Here is a 24118-nt window from a genome sequence, read left to right on the forward strand (position 1 = left end):
TATTGATATTTATTGTTAAGAAATAATTTTAATTTTTTGTTTCGTTAAGGTAAAATATCTGCTTTGTTTTGTTACCGCTATTTTTTACACAATTGAATTCTGAAAATATTTGTGTTTAATTTTTATGAAATTAATGTTGTAAGACTGAAACAATTTGAGTTTGAATGCTACTATTTTGCACGCTACGAAAGACGTTCGTTGCAGTAGAGTTATTAAAAATATTTACAAAATTGAGTTTTAAGCTAATAAAAATAATTTCAAAAATTATCAAATTAATATTATCAGCACATTATTAAAAGAAAAAAGAATGGAAATATAGCTTTTAGAAGGATTTTAACATCAAGTAATTAAAAGAGTTTAACATAAAATAAATTCGATAACAAGATTAGTTAATAAAATGTTAATTTAAAGAATTTTATATGGAATAAAGATTTCCTATAAAATTAAAATTAACTTATATTAATAGAATGACTTTTTGACAATAAAATTTTATTACATTTAATAATTACCTTTATTATACTTGTAAGTATTTTATGTTCTACTTCTAATTAAAACATTTTCAATTTCATTTGCAATAAAATAAACCCACTTATATAAATATACAGATTAATATAATATTTATTAATGAATATTTAAAGGATATAGGTACAACAAATATTAATTACATAATATGTAAAAGATCCTGAAATTTAGAAACAAAAATCAAATATCATTAATTACATACAATCGTTATACATAATATCCAAATATATATACATTTAGGTAATTATAAATTTCTTGAAACAATAATATATAGGTGCTATAAAATATCAATGGCAATATATTGAATTTATTGTGTCTCTCTACATATTACAATATTAATTCCGCATTTCTAAACCTTAATTACAATTTACAAGAGGTATAAATTTGATGAGCATATTATTACATTATAATATAATATAAGTATGTTCTTAACATCGTATATAAGTACCATATGTAAAACACTTACAAAATATTTTATATTTCTACGCATATGGTGAATGTTCATACATTATGATCATACTTCAGCTACTATTTACAATGATATTGACATTCGAATTTTATAAATACAAAATTCGTACGTATATTGGAATAATTATTTTAGGTTTTATTTCCACATATGCATATATATATATATATATTGGTATTACATTTATATTATACATGAATATGCCTATATAATAATATCGACATCCAATAACAATATACTATTATTGTGTATTATTGTACGAGTATGTGAGAATAATAGTAGTAATCGAAATAAAAATTAAGTAGTATTCAATAAAAAGGATGATTGTAAAACAAAATAATGTACATAATATACTTATTAAATTAAAGTTTGTTTCATACACCTCCACGCAATAAAAAGGTTGTATATCAAAAATTTAAATTTCGAAAATTTTTAAGTTTCAAGTTTATTAAAATATTTTTTCCCGATTGTATTCGAAAATTTCCATATTTTGACATAAAGTTAGTTTATGTCAATAACTTTACTTTATAGAGCAAAACTATATACGGAGAGATTTTGGAAATTATAGTTGGACAAATTTGTTGGGACGTGATTCACATAATTTAAGAATGTCTTCTACTTACTCTAAATAAAATAAAATAAATAAAAGCCCGTATTTTATCATAATATACCATTATGTTTCAAGTTTTTTCCGATATTTTGTTTTGTATATCAGTATATATTGTGCTTTTAGCTATAATATACGGTACGTCTTTTCGATTACATTTTTAATCAACTATATTAGATTTTATTACGTAGTTGTAGTGGCCAATTGTATTGTAAGCAAATAATAAAGTTCAAAAATTTTAATTATTATATACTGAAATACGATAATAAAAATGATATACTTTTCTTATATTACAATAGATTCGTGGAATGAATTCAATTTTTAATGTTCCTACAATTTGTTGCAAATTTTCACACTTTTCTCTCGAAAGTATTCATTATTTATAACAGTATATTATAGAAACTGTATAACATAGAACGTTAATTGAAATAAAATTAAACTCTTAAAATCATAAACTTTCTTTTAATTAATAATTATTTTTCTTTTATTTGAGTTATTCACTTTTATTCACGGTTTTTGCTACTCAAATCAAGTTAATTGCAGGGATATATGTACTTATTATACATAATTGTACTCATGCACTTAAGAGCATTTTATATACATTTATTTACTGTTAAAAATTAAAAATATTTATGTAGTGAAGTCTGATCATATAGTTCTATATAGTAATTGACTTTTTCATGAAAAATATTGTTCAAAGTTTATTAACAGGGTTTCAAAGGTTTCAAAAGAATCAATGCGTAGAATAAAATTTTGCCTGAATTAAAATGGAAGTGGGCTACTTTTTTGTTTTTGTTTTAAAAAATACAAAAATTTTTATTATTGCAAATGGATTTTTTGAGGAAAAAAAATATTTTTTGTAAATCACACTCATCTACATGCAATATAGTATATAATTCCATATGAATACTATTTGCTGTATATTCCATTCATTTATACCTGAAAAATTATAAAAAAGTAATGAATGTACAATTATCTGTAAGTTTCCGTGAATGTATGTCTATGGGTATAAGGGCATGGAAATAAAATACTTGTACAACATTGTGTTGTGATGTAAAATAATTTAAAAGGATAAAAAAAAAGTGTGTTCGAGGTCAAATTTTTTATAAATATACGAATAATATTTTGGAAAACGAAAAAGCCACGATTATTTTTTTATGAATTAAAAGAAAAAACATGTTCAAAATAAACAAATTAAAAACAGCGTTAAGGAAGGAAACTGTATTTACATGTATATAATCCTTTTTTTCATATCTACAATAAGAATTGTATTTTTCGTTAATTAATTCCTGCCGGGGAAAATTTTTAATAATATATATAAAAAATTTATTTACTTTAATATAGTTGGAGTAATTAAAATTTCGAAAAAATCTATAAAAAATTAAAACCTTGTAAATTATACTAAACAGATTCGAAAAAATCATTGATTTCTAAATTAGTACATTCTTCCCAATTCTTGTATTGAATAAGTGAAAGGACTTATAAAAAACTAATTTAATTTTTTTTTAATTCTTCACATTAATTAGCGAAATTGGAGCTGACAGTTTCCGCGAATTAAAGAATATAAAATTTTCCAACTTTTGAAAGACGATAGCTTGCTTTTGCTTAATTTCAAAAATTCTTATAAGAATTTCACTACTTTTCCACTAAAAATTTATTTGCATTTAAAATTTAAACTTCTACTTTTTGGAGGGATGGCCAGAGTGAAACTAAAAAGAAGATTTTCCAATAACATTTGACTATTTTTTTTTTCAAGTTTTTCTATTATTATATGCAAATTTTTAAAATGAAAGTGTAGACACAAATACTACAATAAGGAAAATCAATTAATTATTTTAATTATTTAATGATGATAAAATAAAATGTTAATTTTATATAATTACAGTGGAATTTTAATAAGGATAAATTAATTAATATTGTTTCATTTTATATTGAATACCATTAACTGATTACCAATACCAAATATTACGTAGATAATAAATTAATCTACATGTATAATATTATATATATAACAAATCTATAAATGAAATTTCGCTCACTTCAAACAATAGCATGTTGAAGTATTATTAGAGATCAATGAAATCGATTAATTACAAAGTTCGAATTTGATTACATAACTTTAAGGTAAGCACAAACATTTTTCCATATTTGCGAGTCGTTTATTGCGAAACTTTTCCATATTTGCGATAGGTTTGTGTTGCGAGGTTGGCTGATTTTATACTGTTTTCATTCTCCCTGAATAAGGTTCGCTTTAAGTCCAAATGTGATATGAAAAATATTTGACCAAAACAATATATAAAATTCAAAATTCTGCGACGCATTTTCCACTTTTATACCATACACCTAGACCATAGTGAAGTGTATATATTAACTTTTATATCGAGTGTACTTGAACGAGTCGTCTACAATATGAATTTATGTATATGTGTATATTCTTGCTGAGCGTAACATTCTGCGTCGAATTAGTCATGCCGTCTATCAATCCGTTTACCTATTTGTCCATCCGCCCATCCTTTCGTGTAATCACAGGATAGCCTAAAAATGAAAAAAAAAACAAATAACACCATCAATTTTTCAAAGATCGTTTCTATCCTGCTAAAGGTCTCTTATTATATTATAATCGGACTAATTCAAACAACCCGTTGGCATGTGTCCAATTATAGAACTGATATATCTTAGAAATTTTTGTGAAATAACTTTACACGTTGTGAATTTGAAATATTTGTATGGCAGTCACGTGTTCAATTAAAGATCAGATATGTCCTTAAAGTTTCTATGAATTAGCTTGACTTGTTCAGGTAGCAATTCAATTTTAATTACTTACAACGCAATAGTTCTCTATCCGTGCTATAAATATGAAGTTTCCAACTGAACTTTTGAATAGAAGCGTGAAAGAAGGCAGGCAGAGAAACAGAAATGAAACCAACATAATTTTTTTTATTTATTCTAAAAATTCAATTTGAATGAATTAAATTGAATTTTCGTTTTCTTGATCTTTAAAAAAATTAAATAAAAATTTCCAAAATAAAGACTTTTGAAAGAATTTCGTTTAAAATATTTCAATTTATTTATTAAAACTTTTGTTCTTGTATTTTATTACTTAAATTGTCACTCACTTTTAAATCCCCGATTACATAAAATTAAATTCAAATCATTATATTCTTTAAATTCCTGTCTACTTAAAAAAATCAGAAAAAATTTCATAAATATGTATGAAAAGTTTTAAATTTTAAATATACCAACACATTTTATATAATATAAATTTCAAAAGATAATATTATTAAAAATACAAATACACATTCATACATATATACGTGTAAACATAATATTTAGGTTACCTTTATTCTAATATGGCTCCTTTAGAAGAGAATCTCAACATTTTATTTAAATGTCAAAAAATAAACAGACAGAAGGTCATAATGAATTGCATTTTTAGTTTTTTTCTTTTTTTTTCTTTGTTTTACTTATGTCTTCTTAGAAATACGCTGAACTTAAAAACAGCTTTTTTAATTAAAAGTATTAATAAAAAATGACATTCATTTTTCTCTTTTATCCTTAGCATAAAATTATTAAAATAAGTACAAGACAAAGAAAAAAAAACTTAAAAAATTTTCCAAATTAAAACAGATTGTACATTTTTACTAAACTTATTAATATTCTCTCCTTTGACAGACATTAGACGCCATCTTTTCTACAAACCTGATTTTCAAGGTTAATGGTCACTTAACAAAAATCCTTTAAAAAGAAAACTAACTGTTGGGTAGGCACATAAACACGTTATTTTTAAAACACTATCAGCCCCGTTGTATATTTCTTGGATGATATTTCGAAATGTCAATAAATTTCTTTAATTTAGCGTAAGATAAATTTTCAAGTTCTTGAAAATATCACAAATACACTTATTTTAAATTTTAAGAAAATTTGTTACCTTCTAATAAATTTGGACCTTAAACTCTATTAAATAATTTGTGAGATATAAGCAAAAATGTAAATTTGGTAGCCATAGCAAACGAACGGTTATTGGAACCAAGGAAATTTGCCATTGTTTAATTCAAATAGAAATTATGATTCCAAGAAAATCTATTCATCATTTAAGTCCCAAAAGTTCATTCATCTCATCTCTTAACTAAATTCAAATATAAATTTTCATCAAATTCGATTAAATCAAACTTAAGATCTAGGAGTTCACAGATAGTAAAGACGACAACCATTTCTCAAAAATAGTTTATTAATGTTACATTAGCACGGAAAAGTTTTTTATGTTGAAAATTCGACATGTGAAATTTTGTACCACTACAATACCTTCCTAACTGTTTACGATGCGATTCGTAGAAGTAAAAAATAACTATGTATATAAAGTAGGAGACAAGACTAAATTGATTAAGAAGATCTCTAAAGGTTTGAATTTCTAATGATAAAGGATAACTCTCATTTCAATAAAATGTTGTAATTAATTTAAAATTATAATTGAAAATTTTTAATTTTCTTCTCTAAAAATTTATTTTAAACACATTTTATGGCGGATGCCTAATTAAATTGTGATATTTTGTATTTGTTTGTGTGTGTTTAATTAAGATAATCTTCTTCTGACCATAATAACAAATTAAATTTTTCAATTTTTATTTACTTAAATAATTTAATTTTGTTTAATTTTTAATTAATCTTCATTTGGATAATTAAAAATATTTTAAATTATCACAAAATTTTTTTTTTATTAAAGTTTTAGTTAAAGAATGTACACGGACCTTGTTTTTGTGAATTTGAATTAAAAATCCGTACAAAAAGGAAAATGCGAACAAACTCATTCTTTTGGCAGCTGCATTGCAACAGGAAAGATTATGTGATGGCACCACATTTTCCTATCCAAAATACAATTTTGTTGAAATTTTGATATTTTTCGAAAAACTTGATAATCGTAAAATTAAGTCAATCCAATTTAAAAAATTTTATTAAATTGTCAAAACAAAAATAATATTTAAATCCTTTTTAGAATTCATTTCTTAACATGAAGATCAACGCGTATATTTGTTAAATCGTTAAACAATATTTTTGCATAAATACTCGTAGAGACCTCATATTGATATTTTGTACAAACCCCGCATTTACATAATATAAGCATACAAATTTGTGTATTGAAGAAAATGCACATTTTTAAAATTATCTTATAAAAATCCCTTTTAACCATTTGTAAAAAAAAAATCAATATAAAAGCATCAATTTCAGAAAAATGATTTGCATAAACTCAATCCGATTAGCAATTTAGAATTAAATTGAGAAGAAAATGCAATACAAAATATAGAATTTACGAAATGTGCAAAATTAAACTATAATGCATAATTATATTACGTAATAAATACAATATAATTAAACATAATCTGAAAACCATTATGAAAATTTACAAACGGAAGTACCGTATGTAGAGACCTTACATTGGTACTCGTATAGAATTAAGGTTAAGAGAACGAAATTTACTCTTTTACCAAGAAGAACAAAAAATCTTAAATTTCTAACATTTTCCCTACTCAATGAAATCTGACTGCAAGAAAAAGCGATGCGATGCAACGAAGATATTCACAAACAATTCAGTAAATAAAAATAATATACATGCGTAAAATGACTCTACAAGCCGATTTGTAGCATAAAGCTCTCAGCTTATAATGACATGATTTAATGAAGCCCTGAAAAACGTATTACAAAAAACGTGAATTTCTCATAAAACTTTAGTTTTAAAAATTCACAATTCAATTCCATAATTGTCAATAAAATTAAAAGTTTATTTTCGAACAGTTAGCCTGTACTAAAAATCAAATTCACATTTTTCCTGGCAAATTAGCTTACTATTTCTCATATAATTTTAAATAAATGTTTATACTCCGTAATTACTTTAACAAGTCATTCGATTATGTTTTGTTCACATCCAATATGTTTTTTCATATTTTAATTTTGCATACAATAAGCTGTATGATGGCACTGATACTTGATTTCACATATCAAGTTTTCCCCGAAAACGCGCTCTTTCATAGTAGAAAAGTGGAAATAAACTCTTTTTAGTAAAGTGTCGGTCTGTCTGCTTAAGTGTATATTTTAAGTTCGGCTGGATTCGGCTGGAATGATCGAATTTTATATATGAGTCATTTTTGGCTGTGTGGCGCATTGACTAACTCTTGGTATGTCTTATCAAGTCTGGAAAACTGGCCATAAAAATTACATTTTACTTATCAGTAAACAAACTCTTTTAAATGTTTAATGTTATATGTATAACACTTAAAACCGAATATTTTTTGATATTTAGTCAAATATCGAATTAGAAATACAATTTTATGGTTTTAATTTATAACATCTTAAAACCTTATCTATTAAATTTTTATTTTAATTATATTTTACAAAATAAATTTTTGCTCAAATAATTTATTTATTATACTTTAATATTATTACTTTTATAAGAATACAATTTAATAATTCAATCATTTCCGAATGAAATAATATAATAATAAGAGTATTCAATAGGAATATGGTATATAAAATGTTAATTTAAAGGAAAATATTATTTAAAATAAACCTTTTTAAATTAGTACACCTGAGAAAACAATTCTTTTTAAATATATATGTATATAGGTTATTTCATTATATGGAACCTTTTTTTACAACTTTGATTTTAAAAGAATTCATAAGAATTCATTGATTAAAAAAGTAAATGCATTATATACGGATATGTATATATGATATATGTATATAACAAGGGGTTAAAGTTATAATATATAATATACATGTTCACTTATAGAGGTTAAAATATTGGATAAGTTTAAAAGATAGGGTGATATTGGATGAAAATGTGTTCGATTGAAATCAAAAAATTTGTGTGAAAAAAATAAATAATTTGTATAAAACCCGAGATCGCTAAGATGTGGAAACCGACGATTTACAAATAACTAGAACAGTGCTTTCAAGAAGTATAGAGTTATAGTTCTCTTATATCTTTAGTTCGCAATCGATATTTGTGTCAATAGTAAAACTATATACACCTGTGTTTGGAACAACACAGGTGTATATAGTTTTACGCTATTTTTAGAGAATGCGAACTCGTAAAATTTGTTTTTTAATATTGGTTGTTAGAATTCGATTCTGAACAAAAGTGCTATGTTACAATTAAATTGTTTTGATTAAATGAAAATTTGTTGAATTTGCAGAAACGTGTGTTCAAAGGTAATAAATGTCATTAAAATTATGTAGCGAATTATTATAGAAAGGTGTTATTGTTTCAGGATTGGAGACTACTTTAGCATTTATAAGAGCTTATATCTATAATCACGAATCCAAATGAAAATTTAAATAAAAATACTAGAATAAAACTTGACATAAGGTAATAATTTACAAATCACTCACAATGCGCAAAATAATGTTGTTAAGATCGGTTTAAATTTTATATATCAAATTTACAATTTTTCAGTTCTCTTTTGCTTGTTAAAGGAATGCAAGTAAACTATTTTTAGAGAGATATCCTTCTGTCAAATTGTGTTTCTCTCTTTTTACACTTTTATTTCTCAATTTTCTTTAAAATAATGATGCTGACGCTATTCGCCTCTTTTTCATTTAACTTTTTTTTCGAAAAAATTTGCAGTAGTTTTGCTGTAATTTTTAAATTTATTTTGACATGACTTTTAACAAATTTGACACGAATTTTCCCATTTTCCAAGAATAGCTTATAAATTTTCAAATAAAAAATTCCTTTCTTTTAAATACAGCCAATTAAATTTCCTTTATCTCAACTTAACGCATATACCTAAATAACAATCGTATAAATTTTATTATTTGTCTACATCTCTTTTTGCTTCTCAATAAATTTTTCATGATTAATTTTTAATTTTAATCCATCCTTATATTATAAAGGTTTCCGTCCCGCCTTCTTTTCTTTAGTTCGAGTTTATTTAAATAGTTAATCAAACATAGTTTTGTTAATTAACCTTTTAATGTAAATTAGAGATAATTTGTAACAAAAAAAAAAGCTGAATTTTTTATTTTTACCAAAAATTACAATAAAATGAATTTAATTAATAAGGAAATTTTGATGGAGTAATGAATGTTGATTAACTAAACAAATTCAACTTTCAATATATGTAATTAAAAATTCTGCTTCAGCCATATAATTAAACGAAAAAATTTTGCGCGATATTAAAGTTTTCCTCTTTGTTCCTTAAATTTTCGGTGTATCTGCCTGTTCAGAATGGAAAAATATGTTGCAAAGGGATTGCCTGAAAGAAAAATTATGATTTTAAGAGGAAACTATACTTGAAAAGATATTGGACTTACTTGTGGTACATTCATCAAGCATTGGTAAAATATAAATACAACAGTTAAGGACTTAAAATAAATTCCTTCCGGAAGCTTTAACCATTTTACTTGATTTTGATCTGCCAAAAAATGCCATAATACCGGAAACATTCTTTTTTTTTTCGATATTATTGCTTCGTCATAGTATCGCCGAAACATTCCTTTTAATATTACTATATTTTAATAGCCTTGAATTTTGACATTATAAAATGTGCAAGAAAATAAATTTTAACAAATTGTTTTTTATCTTTTCTTTCAGCAATTTTTTAAACATGATTTTCCTGAAAAACATCAAATTACAAATCGAAAAAACGTTTACCGAACTTGTCTTGTATGCGATACACACATTAGGGAGCTGATGGTACTGGATGTTCCACCCCAGGTAAATTAAAACTTTATTTTTAAAAATTATAATGCAACTTTCAATTATTAAAAAAATATTATAGACGATTTCGGTCTCATATATTGCTCGAACCTATTATCCCCCCACTGTTACAAAATTATTCTTAATCGTATGAAATTTATGCCCCAACAAACTAATTTAGTAAAAATATTCAATTTCCATTTCCTTAGTATAATAGAAGAATTGTAATATGGCGTTCAGATGCACAAAACATAGCGGAACTTATATTAATGCTACAAAATTTCACCATCAAATTATTTCAACCTCCACAGAAGCGAAGAGCAGCGAGCCATTTCCTCGCATTCGCTCGCAGAATAGATATTTGAATTCGCTTCATTTCAAATTTCTTCCGAACTTATAATATTCACTGGCCATAAAATTATGAAGTAGTGAAACAGAAATGCAGTAATCAACATTTTTAAGTTGGAATGACTTGATGTGGTCAATTGCTGCTACACCCTTCCTTTCAGTTTTTTTTTGCAGAATTTTTAAACAGTTTGCCATGGTACAACATAGAACTCATATCAGCTGTCAATTAAAGCAATTTTAAGTAAATCTTCCGTTCTTGCTTCAATTTTAATATAACGACATTTTCTTTCAAATAATTATTTTATTTTTCAGTTCCATTTCATATCACATACAAATTGAAAAAAAAAAATATTAAATTGTTCTTTTTTTTTTTGCTTTCAATGGAATAATTTTATTTAAGTCCTTAATACTCGTAAATATCGATCGATATAACAATTTTTAAATTGAATTACCCATACATTTTTAACTTGCGGGCTTATCTTTTTATTTTTTTCGATTTTACATCTCGAGGATCAAATTTTTTTGTAAACCTAATACTTTTTCAATATCCTTGAACACGATAAAATAAAAATAAACAGACAAACAAAAACAAAAAAAACATGTTTCTGCTGAAACTATATGAAAATTTCATTTCGTCAATTTTCAATTCTTCACTTTAATTTTTCTTCCAGTATTACGAAAATTTTGAACATAAATCGTTTTATACGTATATGCGATAATCTCTGAGACATAAGTCATACACATCGAAAATATTCAGCACAAAATTTGAATTGAAAAATAAAACTAGACTTTTAACATAATTATTGAGGATATTTATTTGTTGTTTTATTAACCATATTGTCGCCTTACAATCATAAATGCACACAGTGTATTTTTATTTTAAACATTGGTACAATTCTAGTAATAAGCTTATATAGTAGACAATGATAAAGACTACTATATGGGCTTATTAATATCAATATATACATTATTTTTACTTAACTTCAATGTCAGCTATAGTAGTAGACTAGTCAAACTGGTGTCTCTTGCAAGAATTCCAAATTTTTTAATATGACAATTAAGACGAGGGTCATCATTAAATATTAAATCAATGGAACTAACTGAATACGCTCGGGGTTGTCCTTTTAAGGTATAACCCATGTTAATCAATAGAAAACGGCTATTGATATGACTGATCTACACCCTTGTAACTCGTTTATATTTAAAATGTTTAAACTTGATTATTATGGGGTTCGGTTCGTAAAATGAGTACTTACATACGTTTGTTGCCCAGAAAGATATTACTTAAATGTGAATTTTCTTAAACACACAAAAAAAAATTTATACACAAAATCAGAATATTTTTTTTTTTTTGAAAACCGTAATGCATCTAATATATCTTAAAAATTTGTATTAAAAGTTCATTAAAATTGCAATATTCATGCGAAAATTTTTATGTGATAAAATTTTATGTTTCTTTTATTTGCTACCCCGCAAACCAATAAAAATCATATACATAAGAAATGCTTTTTTACAACAAAAAACACTTTTTATTAAGAAGATTAACACCCATTACACTCTTTATATTAGTATATAAAAGAAGCACTTATTTAACACCTTCATTTTTTTTTTCTTAATTAACTATAATATTTTTAATCACTTGTAACTTGTCTGAATGTATTTAAGTCCTCGAACGTAATATTTACTACAGAAAATAATAATAAAATTTATACAGTTATTATCCACTTAAGGGATTTAACATAATTACATACTATACTACTTTATAACCTGCCAATCTTTACAACACAATGTATATAATTTGTATGTATATGTAATGATGGAAATAAAAAGCAAAATACCTTTTGTATATATATAGTATAACACTTGTATTCCTATAAATTAAATAAAAATGTCTTCGCGTTTAATAAAGAAAATTATATAGTTTTATAAAATTGATTTCAACAAGTCGGTAATTATTTTATTTTATCAGTTTTTCAAATAACTTTGGGGTTTCAACTTGTCAGAAATTAAATATTTAATTTCTTGATATTTTATATACATATATAAAATGTATAAAAGTGTATTAAAGATATTTTCATAAAACTCAAGAATAAAATAAATAAAATAAAAGATAATGCCCGTACATTATTCCTTACCTTTGTGAATTTCGAAATCAAATGATATTAAATTAATTGTATTGGAATTTAATCACTAAAAATATAGATGTCAAAGTGGTACTTTTTATTAATTATTCCCTATAGGTTCAATTACACTCCTTTTATTAAAAACTTTCTAAATTGAAGAAAATGTTTTCAAGTAAATTAAATTCGAATTTTAATTAAATTAAATATTTATAATATTTGTAAGAAATTTGAAGCATTTTGTAATTATATCAATAACTTCCAACTATATAGACCAAATCACATGTTTCTTCAAATTCTGGATGGAATATATATTTAAAACTGGGCAGATCTGGAATTTCAAAAAGGGTTATAAAATTGAACGAAAATCTATAATTAACTCTTACATTTAGTAAAAACTTATTTTCCCAATTATTGTCAATTAAAAAAATTTCCCATTGATTTCTATGAAAAATTTTTCAGATAACAATTGGAATTTTTAAGCTTTCATTTCTAAAATGCCAATGATTTTTTATTAATGTTTTGCTGAAGAATTTTTGGAACAAAGTATACGTTTAAAAAGAAACTAACAAGATTCACGGAAAACTTGTTTACTTAGAATATTTTTAGTACAGCTGGAATTAATATACAAAAAATACCAAATTTGGTTAATTAGTTCTCAATTTATTTTCTGCTTAAAGACCTTTATCGTGACCACTAAATATGTTAGCCTTTCCGTTTATAAAATTCTCACGAAATTAATTACAATTTTCACGCAAAACACATTTTTACTCAAACATTTCTCAATAGCTCAAATCAATGTTAAGATTCTTTAAGTTATGTTAACTTTTTCATCTTCATTTCTTACAATTTAAATATTATACAAAAACAACGCTGTAATGCATTTTACACATTAGTAATTTAAAAGAAAAATGCTCTTAAATATTAACACTCACTTTCTTCATAAAAAAGAAAAAAATAAGTTTTTTTTTCCCCGAAAAGCATAAAATGAAAACCAACATTCCTGTTGAACACTTGCTGTTACACATTTAAGATGAAAGTGTATACACACATTTACACATATTAAATATAAACTTAATACATATTAAATACAAATATAGTAGGAATCAGAATATTTTAAAACGATTGGATATGAAAAGAAAAAAAAATCATTACAAAAGAACACTGTGAGAGAGATGGTTATAAATTGTGTTATTAATGAATAGCTGTCAGTTATGTGTTGTCATGTAGAATACTCTACTTATTTTTCTTCACTTCTCATTTTTTTTTTGTTCTGCTTACTTGTATTAAATTAAAGATGGCGTAGGTGGTTTTACTGTAGGTTAAGGTTGAATTTTCTGGTTTTTGAACTTTTTTTTTTCTTTTTTTTATTATCATTATTTTTATTATCTTATTGTACAATACGCTTTGTGCACACATGTTATATGAATAATAATAATAATGTACGTAGATTCATTCATACATTCTGATGCATACATATTTATGTATAATATGAATGTGAAAATTTAAGTTTTAGTCATTTCAATAGAAAATTGATACAATCGCATAACGTTTTTTAATATTAAAAAATAAATAAGGTATAGTACCTTAGAAGAGGAATAAGAATTATAATTTGCATGAGACCATCATTTATTTTTACTATAAATTTAGATTTGCATGTTTAAAATTAATAATAATATGATATTTTATTAATGTTACGTGATAAATTTAAATATTAAGAAAATTAGAATTTCAATTAATAATTCAAGAATAAGATGTAAGTATCTTATAAGATTAATTTTGAATACCTGAAAGAAAAATAATAAATGATGTTTTCAAATTATTTTCTCAATCAAAAATATTGAAAAAAAGAATATATAAATTAAATAATAATTTAAGAAAATAATTGTACTTAAAAATTACACAAGTTCTCTTGAGTTTACACGCTGATGAATAATGCGGGAAGGTACTCTGTACCGTGATAAATACCATATATTAATGGAAACATGAAACCCCTCAATATATGCAATTTTTAGTTATTTATATAGTTTTGTTCTTAATTTCAAAATTAATTCAAGTACATTAATTTATGAAAATACAACTGTTTAATAGAAGCAGAACTTAGCTAAATGAACGAATAAAAGCAGAAATATTAAAAAAAAAATGTTCGAATTGGAATTGAACCAGTAACCTACCGCTTTCTTGGCAAACGCTTTACCAACTGAAATACATAGATATGAAGAAATTGTCGGCATGCGATCAATATGATCGTCGGTAAAACACAAAATCGCAAGAGCATTATTTTTTTAATAGCCCTATCTTTAATTAAATTTTAATAGAATACCTGCGCAAAAAACAAACAAATGTTAATTTAGGTAATTATTACTAATTCTACATTCCATATTATTAACTATTGCTTGAATTGGGCTCTATTACTTGAACTATATAGTTTGACAAAATACAATTAATAGTTTTTTGAATTTTGTTATTAAAATTTTACAACGATTAAAAAAACCAAATACGGAAATAAAAACCAAATTGAAATTTTGATCTCATCACATACAACACAGCATATGAGGCATTAATTTTGTGTATATAAAATATTAAAATGACGGAAATAAGTAAAAAATATTATTTTAACAAAATTTTAATTAAATCGTAATTTAAAAGCCAAGGCTATTTTTATGTTTCCTTTGTTAATACAAAACAGATTCAACTATACAAAATAAAAAACGCATATTATCTTATCTAGATTTCAATTAGATTTCTTCTTTTAATTTTCAAAACATTTTTTATATTTTTTTTCTTTGCATCCTTTTATATTTAGTTTATAAGTTCTCGTTATTCTTAGTTTAGAAGAAAAAAAAAAGGATAATTAATGTTTATTGTAAAAATGTATATTGTTGTAGCTAGCATTATTTTTCTTAAAGGATAAGGGTCAAAAAATGTGAATAAAGGAAATTAAAACTTAGGATAATACGGAAAAGGGTTTAAAATTCACGCAGCTTTAAATTATTACTAACCTAATGACAAAAAAAAAATAAGGGACCGGATATTATATGATTACTACGCTGACGGTTTTGTTTTTTTTTTTTTGTTTTTTTAGAACAAGAACAAAATGAGGCTACAAAAATTTAATGTTCTTGAAAATAAAATTTAAAAAGATAAAAAATGGGAAAATTCAGAAATTTTAAGGCAAAATTAAAAATGAATAGAAGAAGACTTCAATTCTAACGAAAAAAGAAAATTAATTTATTGTATATGTAGTAAAACCGTAATGTTAACAGCGTGTAATTAATTTTAATTGTACCAAAATATGAATTGAATCTTAATTATGTTATTTATATGTGATTTTTTTTGTTATACTCATAATTTTGAAATCATTTTTGTATTAATTTTAAAATAATATTAGTAAACATTGTGTAACTAATTTATAAAACTAATTCTATAATATTGAAAATGATTAAGATTAAGTTAAAAGTAACAAGGGTTCATTTATTTTATACTTTAACTTCTTTCAAATATTTTATATAATTTATGGTAATATTTTTTATTATAACATACATACATAGCTAAATTAACCTTAACGTCATGTACTTTAATTGGATAGATTTATTTCCAATATAAATATTGTATATACTATTATATAACATTATGTTTCTCTCATATTACATAAAATATATGGCAATATTTTATAGCACTATCTATAAAAAAAATTAGTGTTTGTTCAGCTATATTTTATTGTAAAATTCCTGATAGTAGCATAGCGAAATCAGCTCTCCATTTAATATCTTTTACCGTATGTAAATTTTGCTATGTATATTGTGTGGGCTACTATAAATTAGTAAAATTTCGAATGGTATTATGAAAATTTAGACCACTTTTTATATATGAAAATTTAGTATAAATATCTTACCATAAAATATGACAAAATTTGAATTTTTAAAAAACTATTGAATTTTTTTTTTCAGTGTATACATTACATAACACAAATTATAACTGCTTCATATAAACTACTTGACTTTGTAGTCCTTGTTGAAAAGCACCTTTTTATTCAAAATATTTCCCTATTTTTTCAATGTTTAAGAATTTTTTATGGTGTAACTTTTTAATAAAATTGAATTGCAAATTGTAAACGTTGGCTCCAGTCTAATTAATTAAAAGAGTACTTCTATACGAATATTAAATTAATTTTAATAATTTTTTTTAATATAACAACTTTGTCATTAACATTATTCATACGATTTTTACAATATTTATTTTTCCAATATTATCATGAGTCAAAAAGGATAATATATATTTTGTTTAAAGCTTTATGTAACCAAATAATTAAAATTTCCAAAAGTTAAAATGTCAGCATTAACGCAACTTATGTAATTAATTTTTTATTTTATTAATTACATAAAAAATTTTATATATAGAAATTCCGGAAATATTTTTTTTTTGTTAAAATAATAAAGGTATGCCTTATGTAACGAAACCACTCAAAAACTTCAAAAAAATTTTTATTATACTTTTTAAATTTATTTCGGATTGAATTATAATCGAATTGAGTACTGCAGTAATAATATATAATGTGTTATATTGTATGTGTAAGTAGAAAAACATATTGTACCTGTATGCACAAATCCTGTTTACATTTAGTATACGATAAGTTTTCTATCGTATACTAAATCTAAACTAAAAGTAATATATATATATTATGAATATAAAAATTAATTTCCAATATGCGATCTCACTTCATTTATCCGATTGTGTTAAAAATTTTGGTGATAACACACAAAATCAGATCAACTTTGTTACAAAGAAATGATATTTTCTGAGAATTTTCATTAAAGTATTTCCATTTCCAAAGTGATTTACATCGAAAGTTTTTTATAGGTTTACTAGTTTCCAAGTTAGTTTGATTAAGTAATGACAGTTAATTGCCATTCTTCAAATGCTAATCTAAGAATTAGGGTTAAGTGATTTCTTTAAGCCACACAATAATTTCTTCATAATTAGAAACCTTTCATATTCAAAATTTATTAAAGCTCTTCAGTGAAATATATTATAGATAATCAATAAATTCAAATTAGAAAATCAACAAATTCTTTTCTGTACCGCGTCCGTTAAGGTATAATCATTCTAAACATTTTTGACATATTTTAAGCGTTAGAGTTAAATGAACATTGAGCAATGAAAAATATAAACCCATACATAATTTCCTTATTTTAATCTAAATACATTTAAATATCTAATATTATATACATTTTATTTTGCTTTTAATTTAAAGAAAAAATTTCCTGTTGACAATTTTGCCGAATGGAATAATGGTCATCCACTGGGGTTGCGAACTGTACATGCTTACGTTTTAGTATATGATATGGGAAATTTAGAAACATTTCAGGTAAAATATAGCTAAATAATTAAATTTTTGATTTTTTAAATAAATCTTTAAAAAATTTTTTTAATTATTTTAGTACTGCCGAACAATGAGAGATCAAATACTTGATAGTTTTGGTCATCGTGATTTTAGTATAATTGTTGTTGGTAATAAATTTGATACACTTACTGAAACACAAGCACATTCTCAGGTGATTTTTAAATTATTTTTACTTTTTTTTTTTATTTTTTATTGTTTTGGTGTCTTCTGAATCGCCTGTATGTATATATATTTAATTCAGCCCCTCAGGTTTAGAACTTTCTTTATGTACCTCGCTATATTCCGCTTATTTCGAATGTCGTGAAAAGAAAAAGAAAAAAATATGTGATTATAGTCTTTAATTAAATTTTTTTTTTAAATTCAAATTCAAAATTAAAATTATTTAAAAAAAAAAAAAGAAAATTTTTTCAATTTTTATTTTAAAATTGAAAATTTTAATTTATTTTTCAAAACTTTTTTTATACAAGTTTTTCTTTTCCCTGACTTGGTCGCTTATCGTTTACCATATTGCTATGCTAGTAGTATTTTTTAAGCGAGCAGTGATGCTTTTCAGTAGTTTAAAAGGTATGGAAATTTCAAATAAATATTTATATTTATTAATAATTGGGAGGAAGATAGAAAATAAAAGAAGACCTTCAGCAGTAAGACATCAAACAAGAGTTACGACTAAAACCCATCCACTACAAATTCAGTTCTATTGAACTCCAAGAAAAATAATCAACTTAGTATTTAGAACCTCTTAGCATGAAATTAATTTTATATAACCCTTAATAATAACATTAAATTTTATTTTATTATCATAGGATTTAAAAGACATTTCAACATTAGTACGTAAACATTGGCGATGCGGATACGTTGAGTGTTCAGCTAAGTAAGAATAAAAATAAATAAATTTATTTTTTTTTTGTTTTCACCTCACAATTTCCTATAATATTATAAAATCAATATAAAATATTTATTACTCTTTTATAACAAACACTCACATATACATATATGTATTTATGTTTATAGGTATAATTATAAAATTGGTGATGTTTTCCGTGAATTAATGGGTTGCACATCAACAGGATGTCAACAGGGTATTGATTTTTCACAATCAAATAGAAATAAAGGTCGTTGCAATATTCTCTAGCAATTTCTTAATAAATTTACTCAAAATTGGTAGGAAATAAAAAAATTTTAATTTAACATTATAAAAAAATGAATAGTAATATATTATAATAAAATTATATAATAAATAATTGAATAAATTTAATGTTGAAAATTTTTAGGAAAACAAAAGAATAAAAAAAATTTTAAATGAATGATTGCTTATTATTTATAAAAAAAAAACAAATAATACAAAAACTGAATAAAATTAAAATATAGTCGGACTAGTTTTCGAATTAAATATATATATATATATATATATAAAATGTATGATAAGTTTGATAAAGTAGAAAAATGAAAATTTTTAGAATAAAAAAATTAAAAAACAAAATGAAATAAATTTATAACAATAATAAAAAATAAATAGAAAACAAAATACAGTATAAAAAAAAATTGGAAAATTTTAAAAGTTCTAATCAAAAGATTAAAAAAAAACAAGAAAATAAACACAAACACAAAAAAAAATATACATTTAGATAGCTCACCCTGTTACTGCTAAAACCAAACAAAAGAAAAAAAGAATAAACATTGTAAAAATGAATTTCAAATTTTAAAGGATAAAAGGAAAAAGGAAAATTCATATTTTTATTATACTAGCTGTATCCTTTTTCATCCTCTTACACTAAATATTCCGAATACATTCGAATACAAAAAGGAACAACAAGAAATTATTAATTTATACCGAATAAAATGTCATTTTAATAAAATATTTTATGATTTTTAAATTTATGTTCAGATTATTGGATTTTTTACGATAAACACCCATGTACACATATATTTACATATAAAATTTCCCTCATGAAAATATTTATTATACAATGACCACAATTTTTATAATATTGTATTCCAATTTCTTATCTATTTAATTTATTCTTTCATATCTTTGTTGCATTAATTTATATACTCCCTATCAATCTCAATTTCAACAACAGCTCTCTAAAGTTATTTACAAAAAAAACGACAATATTTTTATCAATATTATGTGCGTGAAGTTTTTTCTCTTCGCTTCATTTTAATAATCATAAATTTTGAATTTTATTGTTATAAAGGAAAATCTTTAAAATAGAACCCAAAAACGCAGTGAAATTTAAAGTAGTAAATATTATAAAAATAAAATATTTAATGGAGATTTATTGTATATAAATATTGGAGATTTTTAAACAGCAGGAGCACTTTTCTATTACAACAGTGCACTTTCGAAAGAGGTCAATTTTTCAAATAAATTTTCTTTGTTACTTTACTCACATCGCAATTAACTTTAATTTATTTTTAAAATAGGTTTTTTTTTGCAAATAAATTTTTTCCATTACAGTTGCACAAGGATACGTAAATTATTATAGAACTTTCAACAACATGTATACAAAGTTATTTCAACCATTTATTTCAACATTATCATAAGTAAACAGTGTTAGGCACAATGCTATTATTTCTGCTCTGATATTTGATATTAGTCTCTACAATGCTTCCAAGTAAAATAGTGGCAAATTGGCATATCTCCAAATTCCTTGACGGATGATCTGAGTAAAAAGTGTGACTAGGAAAATTTCAAGTAACAAATTAACAGAGAACTACAAAATACCATTTAGAATCTAAATTTAGTTAAATATGTTGAGCGTTTTATAAGACTTCTTTATGACTTCTGGGGAGGCTAAATATAGATCTTCGACTATAAGGTTGGAAAATAAACTGTATTCTCCAAAACATATTTTCCAAAATTAAAAAGTGGAAAATATTTTCCAAAATTAAAAGAATTTATATCTGTGAACAGCATTAATATCAACACTCTTCGTAGAGCCCATTAGTTTCACGTCATTATTTTGCGCCATTTCGGAAAAAAATCTAAAATCTCACTGGTGTGGTGATTTTAATTTTATTTATAGTTACTCCCTCCGATTCTCTCTCAGTCTTCTTTCTATTTACATTGGTGAATTATACTCGCGGATACTATTCCATTCAATTTGGCACCATTCCATTAATTTTATTATATTAAAACTATAACATAATTTCCATTACCATTTGATATTTAGCCAAAAACTGACTTAAATTTTCCAAAACGCACACAGAAAATACATACTTTCTATTATTCACCAATTATATGAAAAGTGCATGTACTCTCTATGTATATACATTATGATAATGTTAGTTGAAACCAAATTTGCCGTTCTTTTTTCCAAAATTAATTTGCAATACCTTATTTAACAAATATTTTATATTGTTTTGAAATTCATATTTACAAAACCCTTAAAGTTCATTCATTTACAAAAAAAAATATACATAATATGCAAATTGTTGTAATTATATAGAATCAAAATGAATTAATAAACATTAATGTAATATTATAAAATTAATTGGTATAAATAGATTAAAAATCATTGATTAATATCAAAGACAAGAACATGCATATACTTATACCATAAAATGAATCAGAATTTAAAATAATAGTAATTATTAATTAAAAAAAAAATAAAATGTTAAAAAATTTGTTAAATAAATTTATATTTAAATATTTGTGACAAATAAACAGAAAACATTTAACATTTTAATTAATTAATTATATATATATATATATGTAAATATAATTATAATTAATTATGACAGAAAACACATTAACAAAATATATATTATAATTTACAAACAAAATATATATATATAAGTAGATGCTTAATAAAATATTTATAAATATAAATGAAATTATAAAAAAAAATTAATTTAAATTGTACAATACGTGCATAAATATTACAAATATATATACATATAATACATATATTGAAAATGTATATTATGTAGAATGATTATTATATGATGATTTTATTAATTATTATATATCACTACAAATTAGAAATGTTATTATAATTTAGAAAGAAAATGAGAAAATTATCTAATAAATTTGTTAAAATTATTTAATAATTATTTTTATCCACAATTAAGTCTGATTTTTTTATTTGATTGATTCATGTTTTGGAACCCTATGCAACACAACCATAATAATGGTACAAGAAACAAAATTTTTTATTGCCCTTGAAAATTTTAATCTCTTAATTTATCATCTTTTCTTAGCAAAAATCAAATCTTGGCAAAAAAAGAATGTTATAAATATATTATGCAGGCCGTTTTTGAAATTAATCCAACCTGTCAACATATCTGATCTGATACATTTATCCAATAAGATTCATAATCGACAATTTGTTCTGATATTAAAATTTTATATTTAAATATCAAAATATAATATTACCATAATATTACCAGTCTAAATAGTATGTGGTTAATTTTTTCTGAAATGAAACTTAACTGGTTGCCAGCACAAAAATTTCTTATCCGTAATATTATCCGTAATGATATATATATAACATATATACTAGTTTATGAGCTTTAATAGTAAAAAGTTTAAAAGACCGCGTCATTTAATCTTTAGCCTCGTCTTCACGTTTATTTTTTCCTTTCAGTTATATTGAATTTAACTTTGACAAATTAGTAAAATTAGCACAAAGTCAATATTTTTTTATTAAATTAAAATTAAGGTTTCTGAACACAGGACAATGCAAGGTATAACAAAACATGAACAAAAACAATTATGAATATTTAATTCATGAATATTAATAAATTTTTAATTCAAATTATTCCGTAATCGTTTAATTTCCATAAAATATTAAAAATTATGTTAAATACTAGTATAGATTTTACGTATTATTTTTTTTTAATCCTTAAAACTAATTGATTTTTTGCTAACCATTTTCCTTATATGAAAAACTTATTTACCAAATACCTATACAATAAACAATATTATTATTAAAAATTGAAAATTTATAAAAAACAAAACAAAAAAACAAAAAAAAAATATAAAATGAAAAATTGTTAAAAATATAAAATAAATTTTATTAAAAAAACATTTTTTTAACAAATTTTACGTGCTAACAAAATATTTTTTTTTCAACTTTTTTACAATGCGAAAAAAATTACAAAATGAAAATTACAAATTTATGAAAAAAAATAAAAGGTTTATAAAAATAAAATTAGCTTAAATCATTACTAATCAAGTTATGCATAACAATATGATTACAAAAATTATAATTTTTTATTATCAAATATTTATTATCAAAAGAAAGAATTATGTTTAAAAATGAGAAAGAAAAAAATTGAAAAGTAAAATGGGCTTGCGATATTAAGACGCTAAATTACAAATATTTTAAAATTTAAATGTGTATATTAATTCATATACACGTATACTACAACATTTTATATTGGTATATGTATGCAATACAAAGTATTCGAATCTCGCTTTTCCAAAAAAATTGTTACAATAAACATTTTTACAAAATATTTATTGAAATATTCGCTTTTCCATAATTTTTATTTATTATTTTTCTAATTTTATATTATATTATTTTTAATTAGTCTTTTATCATATAAATTGAGTTCCATATAACCGTATTATATAGTTTTTTAATTAAAATCAATTTTATTTACTGCATAATTTACGAAATAAAGTTCATAGCGCATCTTTTTTCTACCATTTTATAGTTTTTTATTTTACCCCTCCGTTTTATATTACTAATTGTACAGATTATATGTGTATTAGAAAACAAAACCTTTAAAATGAATTTATTTGAAATATTAATTTAATTTTCTAAAATTTTAATTTATGAAATGAATTTTTAATAAAAAAAACTGTTATATTCCAACAATTTGAGGTTATTCGCCATTTCAACTAACCAAAATCATCAGTAAATGAATCACAATAAATGTAAACAACGTTGTAACTTATATTCTACATAAAGAGTTGACATACCGTTAGTGAAAAATATATGACCTG

General features: G+C 23.2%; 1 protein-coding gene across 5 annotated transcripts in view; it reads left to right on the plus strand.

The window, feature by feature from the left end:
- Positions 1–19527, plus strand: part of LOC129613054 (ras-like protein family member 10B) — a 139043-nt gene extending 119516 nt beyond the window's left edge. For 3 of the 5 annotated variants that reach the window (XM_055526960.1, XM_055526961.1, XM_055526962.1), the window contains 2 exons: positions 10183–10305; positions 18010–18123. In XM_055526960.1, coding sequence (XP_055382935.1) covers positions 10183–10282 — 100 coding nt within the window. In that variant the 3' untranslated portion in view covers positions 10283–10305; positions 18010–18123. Of the gene's footprint in view, positions 1–10182; positions 10306–18009; positions 18124–18196; positions 18311–18962; positions 19031–19170 lie in introns of those variants that run through there. The other 2 variants (XM_055526964.1, XM_055526963.1) reach the window with 2 other exon arrangements.
- The last annotated feature ends 4591 nt before the right edge of the window (positions 19528–24118 follow it).

This window comes from Condylostylus longicornis, unplaced genomic scaffold (assembly GCF_029603195.1).
Source record: "Condylostylus longicornis isolate FDR11 unplaced genomic scaffold, ASM2960319v2 ptg000080l, whole genome shotgun sequence".
Taxonomy (NCBI): Eukaryota; Metazoa; Arthropoda; class Insecta; order Diptera; family Dolichopodidae; genus Condylostylus; species Condylostylus longicornis.